This window comes from Ailuropoda melanoleuca, chromosome 5 (genome assembly GCF_002007445.2).
Source record: "Ailuropoda melanoleuca isolate Jingjing chromosome 5, ASM200744v2, whole genome shotgun sequence".
Classification (NCBI taxonomy): Eukaryota; Metazoa; Chordata; class Mammalia; order Carnivora; family Ursidae; genus Ailuropoda; species Ailuropoda melanoleuca.
This window is the reverse complement of record NC_048222.1, coordinates 39,590,830-39,598,073: the sequence shown is the minus strand read 5'-3', so window position 1 is coordinate 39,598,073 and position 7,244 is coordinate 39,590,830. Positions and strand designations below refer to the sequence as shown.

The 7,244-nt window shown below is 54.1% G+C and overlaps 1 protein-coding gene across 2 annotated transcripts in view; it reads right to left on the bottom strand.

Moving 5' to 3' along the window:
- Window positions 1-5,607, bottom strand: part of ITGA11 (integrin subunit alpha 11) — a 114,746-nt gene extending 109,139 nt beyond the window's left edge. For both annotated transcript variants that reach the window (XM_034660769.1, XM_034660770.1), the window contains exon 1: window positions 5,421-5,607. In XM_034660769.1, the coding sequence (XP_034516660.1) occupies window positions 5,421-5,472 (52 nt within the window). In that variant the 5' untranslated portion in view covers window positions 5,473-5,607. The remainder of the gene's footprint in view (window positions 1-5,420) is intronic.
- Window positions 5,608-7,244: the final 1,637 nt, after the last annotated feature.

Sequence of the window (7,244 nt, the reverse complement as noted above, 5' to 3'; positions counted from 1 at the left end):
CAGAAATACAGAGAATAAACTGGTTTGCCAGAGGGGAAGGGGGAGGAGGGGTAGACCGAGGAGGTAAAAGGGGTTAGAGGTACAAACCTCCAGTTATAAAAATAAATAAGTCACGGACATGAAAAGTACAGCACAGGGAACATAATTAATAATATTGTCACCACTCTGTATAATGACAGATGGTAGCTGCACTTACCATGGTGAACGTTTTCTAATGTATATAAGTGTTGAATCACTATGTTGTAACCTGGAAGTAATAACATCAATGGTACTTCTTTTTAGGAGAAAAAAAGAAAAAAAACCTCTACCATTCAAAAAGAAAGAAAGAAAGAAAGAAAGAAAGAAAGAAAGAAAGAAAGAAAGAAAGAAAAGAAAAGAAAAGAAAAGCCAGCTCAGAAGAAAGTTTTGTCCTAAGCAACGAGGGGAGAGGATGGAAGGGAAGTTCCCTGCTGCTGGAGGAAGTTTCCACTACAGGAGGGGAGAGAACGAGCTCCAGAGANAATACAGAGAATAAACTGGTTTGCCAGAGGGGAAGGGGGAGGAGGGGTAGACCGAGGAGGTAAAAGGGGTTAGAGGTACAAACCTCCAGTTATAAAAATAAATAAGTCACGGACATGAAAAGTACAGCACAGGGAACATAATTAATAATATTGTCACCACTCTGTATAATGACAGATGGTAGCTGCACTTACCATGGTGAACGTTTTCTAATGTATATAAGTGTTGAATCACTATGTTGTAACCTGGAAGTAATAACATCAATGGTACTTCTTTTTAGGAGGAAAAAAGAAAAAAAACCTCTACCATTCAAAAAGAAAGAAAGAAAGAACGAACAAAAGAAAGAAAGAAAGAAAGAAAGAAAGAAAGAAAGAAAGAAAGAAAGAAAAAAGAAAAAAAAGCCAAGCCAGCTCAGAAGAAAGTTTTGTCCTAAGCAACGAGGGGAGAGGATGGAAGGGAAGTTCCCTGCTGCTGGAGGAAGTTTCCACTACAGGAGGGGAGAGAACGAGCTCCAGAGAGGTCATAAAGAAGGTGAGTCACCGCCTTGAGTGTCTTAAGGCCCACAGCCGTGTGTGGGTGGGCGAGGACAAGGAGAATGGCCAGGACACAGCCCATATCTGGGAGTCCAGGGTGGGGTGGATGGGCTATGGTGTATAAATAGAAANGTAACCTGGAAGTAATAACATCAATGGTACTTCTTTTTAGGAGAAAAAAAGAAAAAAAACCTCTACCATTCAAAAAGAAAGAAAGAAAGAAAGAAAGAAAGAAAGAAAGAAAGAAAGAAAGAAAGAAAAGAAAAGAAAAGAAAAGCCAGCTCAGAAGAAAGTTTTGTCCTAAGCAACGAGGGGAGAGGATGGAAGGGAAGTTCCCTGCTGCTGGAGGAAGTTTCCACTACAGGAGGGGAGAGAACGAGCTCCAGAGAGGTCATAAAGAAGGTGAGTCACCGCCTTGAGTGTCTTAAGGCCCACAGCCGTGTGTGGGTGGGCGAGGACATGGAGAATGGCCAGGAGACAGCCCATATCTGGGAGTCCAGGGTGGGGTGGATGGGCTATGGTGTATAAATAGAAAGAAGGTAAGACTCTACCCCTATCCCTTCAGGGCCCTATGTGGAAGGGCTTCCACGTGGAAGGGTCCAGAAGCTCTCAGCTGATGGTGGTAGTGGAGAGGCTTGGCTGACCAGCTCCCAGCAGGGTGGGACAAGCTTCATCTCTTTCTCTGCTCTTCCAAGGCTGGAGAGCAGGGCTTGGATCTTTTTAGTCTTTGCACACTCATGCTGCCTAGGCCTGTGCTTTTTCCAGACAAGGTTTTCCTGCTGAACAAGGCTGCCACTCGCAGGGACACGTGAGGGCCATGCTGCATGGCGTGGTTCCTCTCAGCTCCACAAAATGCCACAAGGCTCTCACACGAAGATCGCACTGACTTCCTGACAGTCAAAACTGTCATGGCAAAAAACATCCCTGAACTCCCATGACGATCAAGACTTTGGGCCAGGTCTTTGGGAGAAGAGCTGGGAAAGTCTGGCTTTCCTGGGGCCTGGGCACGCATGCCCCCTCTGAGCCTCCAGTACCCCGGCACTTCCTCTACCCTTCTCTTAGGGACTGGGGTTTGGCAATCACATCTCCGTGCACCCTCGACATCCCTTACTGAATGGTCAGTATCTTGAGTGCTGCTGTTGCCGATGATGATGGAAAAGAGAGGCAACCTCCTTGAATGCGTAATGTGTGCTGGAACTTTCCAAGCACTTTATTTACACCTACTCATTTCATCTTTGGATAGCTCTGTAAGTTCTATTATTTTCATACCCATTTTGCAGGTGAGAAAGCTGAGGCACAGAGCCACTTAGTAGTTTGCCAAGAGCACAGAGTCCTAACTGGCAGAGCCCAGACCTAGTCCAGGCAGTGAGACCCCAGGGCCTTCACCCCCACACTGTGCCTGATCTCCCTGTGTGCCTTTACGGAGCCTGGCAGACAACAGGTACTCAGTAAAGACTGAGGTTTTAAAAGAATCATCACTCATTCGGGCACCTGGGTGGCTCAGTCGCTTAAGCATCCCACTCTTGGTTTTCGGCTCAGGTCACGATCTCAGGGTCCTGAGATCGAGCCCTGTGTGGGGTTCTGTGCTCAGCAGGGAGCCTGCTTCCCTTCCTCCTCTCCCTCTGCCCCTTCCCCCATTCACACACACACACTCTCTCTCTAAAATAAATAAATCAATCTTAAAAAAAAAAAGCATCACTACTCAACCTTTACTACAGATGTTCTATGATGGAAACTTCTTATCAATGGATCTGCTTTCTCTGGATATCAGCTAAAGAAGTCTTTGGACTTCCTTCCTTCCTTCCTTCCTTCCTTCCTTCCTTCCTTCCTTCCTTCCTTCCTTCTTTCCTTCCTTTTTTTTCTTTTTGCTTTCTTGGTAGTTTTGCCCACCCATCACCCTGCCCAGCTTGTAAGCAGAAGCTCTGGCAAGATAGAGGCTCTGAACTCATAATGGCTTCAGTGCGGACTCACTCCCAGCTTGGCCTGTGATAGGTCCCCTGTTCCCCTGCTCAGCCAAACTGTGCCGTCACCAGCAGGCACGTTTCCTGGTAAACCTCACATTGAATCCATGTGATGCACAGTTGGGAGATTGACATCAATCTTGCTCTGGATTCATCGACCCCACGAACTTTCCAATTTTCAGAGTCCAAACTACAGTCACCCTTGTGGTTTTAAAACATCCACCTTTTTGTTCTTTAATTAGTCCCAGGAAATAACACTCTGACTTACAAACCGACCTACTTGAAGGCTTTTCCACATTCCTTCAAGACCCTGTTGAAATGTTACCTCCTCCTTCGGGAAGCCTCCCTGGTTAATCCAAGTGAAATTGAACTTCTTGTTTGAACCGCAGCCCTTAGCTTCTCTGTGCCGTTCACTCCCTAATCCTTCTATTTAGCTTTCCCTGGCCTTTCCTTATCCCCAGCTCCAGGCAGGGCCCAGATTGCACACATACTTGGTCCCCACCCCCAGTTCCTTGCAAGCAGATGTCATTCCAACATTGATTGATATGTTTAATGAATCCCATATTTTAAGAACCCAAACTGACCAGACATAACTCAAGGGTGGTTTTCTCCATATAAAGGGAATTCTGAGTCACAAATCCTGCCCTGGTCCTTCACCCCACTCCCCTGGCGCACACACCCCCACCCTCATTCCTGCTTGAGTAACACCACCACTAACAACCATTGCTTCTGTCCTGCTGCACCCCAAGCCCTGAGTTAAGGACTTTTCTGACAGTGCCTCACTTAATTATCTGGAGAACTTTATGAACGCAGTCTGAATTTCCATCTCCATTCCACAGAGAAGGAAACCTGTGGAAAGATTGCATAATGCACCCAAGGTCGTACAGCCAGTGGGCAGCAGAGCCAGAATGGAAGCCACGTTCTGATTGCACGGACTTCCCTCTCAGCTTCCTGAGGTCCAGCCTGACTCGAGCCACTGCGTCTCAGGGTGGGTGGGATGGTTGCCCCTCTCTGGAGTCACACAGGGGCGCATTCCCTTCTCTTCCAGCTAGATCTCCTTGTGATCCCAAGGCAGTTCCCGGAGTTCTCCTGCCTCCTGTCTAAGTGACCTAGAGTGGGCTTTACCTCCTCCTGCAGCTGCTTTCTAGATGAATGCTGGCCTGGAGGCAACTCTTCCTTTGTCCTCCCCAACACCCCCTCCCCCAACAACTTAAAGCGTTAATGTTCATTCTGTGGCTCTAGGATCTGGACCGAACTCCATCAGCCAGGGACTGTTGCAACTACAGGCCCTCCCCGAAGCTCTGCTATAGAACGAGGTGGTGGTGGGGGGGCTGTGCACTTGTTTCCGAGGTACCCCGGGACGGCGGTGAGGGAGCTCGGGCTGGGGGGGTCTCCACCTGTGCTTCCTGACTTCTCCTCTCCCGCTGCCTCCCCATCTGACCCCCGGTACCGGCCCCAGCCCCAGCCTGGAGCCCATACAGAACGGTAGGCGAGGCGCGGGGTCCAGTCGCCGCGGCGGGCGCTGGTCCCCGCCGGGGCACTCGGCCGCGCAAAGGAGAGGCCCCGAAAGCTGTCGCCGCCGGTCGAAGCGCGCCGCTGGCCTAAGCCCGGCGCTACAGGTACGGGTCGGGCCGGGGCACCGAGAGTGGAGAAGCCCAGGCTGGTTGTCCCAGTGCCGAGAGCCTAGGGTTGGCCTCTGGCTGCCCGTCATGCACCCCGCCGGACCGAGGTCCCCGCCGCGCCCGGACACCTGGATTGCATTAGGCAGGCGGCGCGCGTCTCGGCGACGGCGGCTTCCCCAGATTATTGAATAACTGAATAATTCCAAGCGCCGGTTGCCCAGTCCCTACCCCAAGCATCAGGTAATGTTTCCCGGGCCCTGGCTGCGGAGCTGCGCCCGTCGCATTTGGCTCGGCCCGGCGACCGCTCGCCACCACCTAGGGGCCCCCGCCCTGGGGCTTCGTCCTTCCCCAGCCCGAGGGATTCTGGGCAGCTCACGGCGCCCAGGTCCCCCCAGCCCTCCCGGGCCTCTGTGTCCCGGTCCCCGAACTTCAGGCGGCTCCCTCCGCAGGCAGGAGGGCGGCCGAGGCGGCGCTTGCTCCGCGCGTCGCGTCCCCTCCCAGCCCGGGCCACGCGCCCTCCGCGCTCCCGGGACGCCCGAGAGTCCCCGGCGGGGCGCCTGGAGTGGCCAGCGTGTCCGGCGGGGCCGCCAGCCCTCCGCGCACCTCTTCAGCTCTCCCCCAACCCTCCCCCAACTCTTCCCCACACACCAAACTCCCGGCTCAAAGTCGCCCGGGCGCGCCTCCCTCTTTTTCGGAGCTTGGCGGAGCCGCTAGACTGCAGCCACTTGCCGGGGGGACCCCTGTGCCCCCCACCCCTCCCCAGCGGCCAAGCGCCCACCCCGCGAGGGACTCCCACGGGCACGTACCTGGCCACAGGCTGAGCGCCCAGGCCACCAGGAGGCCCCTGGGCAGGTCCATGGCGCGCGGCGCGGCGGCGGGGACCAGGTGCGGGGCGACAGGGCAGCGAGCCCGAGCGGCAGCCTCCTCGCGGGCGCCCCGAGAGTGCACTGCGCGCCGCGCGCCCCGCTCCCTGACAGCCGCCGCTCCAGCGGAGGAAGTGGGAGGGCTCGGGCGGCGGGGAGGGGCTCGCGGACACGCTCGCGCCGGGCAGCAGGCCAGTCTCGGCCCCTGTGCCACCTGGGCAGGCTGCGGGCCGCGCCCCCGCGCCGCTCCCACACTCCCCGCCCCGCGCCCCCACCCCACCTCTACCGCGGAGAACTGCCCTCCACACTCCGCCACCGAATTCCACGTCGCTGCAGGAAAAGTGGCTTATATTCCCATCTCCCAGAGGGAAGAGCGTCACAAAGCTCCGAGGGGTATCTCAGGTGACCCGAGGAACACCGGCCACGACTCAGGTCTCCCGTGGCCCAGGAGAGCGGTTGTCCCTCAAACGTCAATTCTGAAACGTGCCCCTGCCTACCTGCCCCCGGGGAGCTTGGCATGTAAAGGCCCCAGTGCTGCTTCTCACCCTGGAATACAGGCAGGTCCCGGCTCCGCCTGCACTGTCGGCCCTTCCTACCTGAGGCACCCAGCGCAACCAGGATCCGGTGCCTCCTTCTCCAGCAGTGAAGCTCTTCTTTGGAACGCAGCCAGCAGCTACCGTCCCTCCTGGTAGCTCTAACCCCTTGACAATTAAATCCCATGCACAGTTGTTGCACAAACTTTGCATCAGGACCTGGACCCAGCCAGTGAGTGCAGAAGCTGGCCTGTCCAGCAAGGGAGAGAGCTGAGGCAGAGGGTGGGATGGCCCAGGGGGTGAAAGCTAGAGCATGGGCCCCCCATCATTTTGTCAGGAAAGCCTTCCTTCACCACCTCCCAAACCCATATCTGCACAGGGTGCCTGCTCGTTCTCTCTCTCCCTCCCTCTCTCTCCTTCATTGTACTTACTAGTAGAAAAGTTTATACATCAGTTGGTGTAATCATTTGATTAACTTTCCTCTCCTTGTCCAGACTGAGAACCGCATTAAGGTAGAAATCCCTGTTTGACTCACAACTGAACACTCAGCCCTCAGCACCCAGGAACACAGTAAGTGGGGGGGTGGGTGGATGGGTGAATAGGTGGATGAGAATTTCCTGTCTGGGAGGGACTGGAAGGGTTTCCCAAAGGACTGGACATTCAGGCTGGATCCTGGAGGATGAGGCGGGTTTTGAGAAGGCCCAGGTTCATGCAAGTATATTAATGGGTGTTGTGCCAACATTGCTCTCTTCTCTGGCTACCTTGGCTTTTATTTGGGTAACCTCACCTCTCCCACCCAGCCACAGACTTTGGGGAAAGCTGATTCTATCCCTGGGAGGTGTATGTGTGTGTATGTCGGGGGAGGCCTGTGGTTTAGGCTGAAGTGAATCAGTGTATTGCCATCCCCTGGCCATAGTTTAAGAAAGGAAATGTGACAAAGGAAGAAGGTTTTCTAGGAAACAAACTTTCTTGCTCTTCTAAAAGGGCCCCTAGAATGAATGAAGGACAATGAAGTAACTTGTTCCTTCCTTCTCCTACTCACATGTCCCCTCCCAGGCTGAGACAAAGAATCATGTATGCCCAGAAGCTTATAGGGGTTGGGGTAGGGAAGGGAAATCCGGCCTTGGGAGGAGCCAGACAGACGCTGGGTGGCAGAACGGAGGACCCAAGTCCAGGGCCGTCTTGTTGAGCCCCTGAATCAAGCCACCCCTTCAGCCTGCTCCCCTGAGGACGT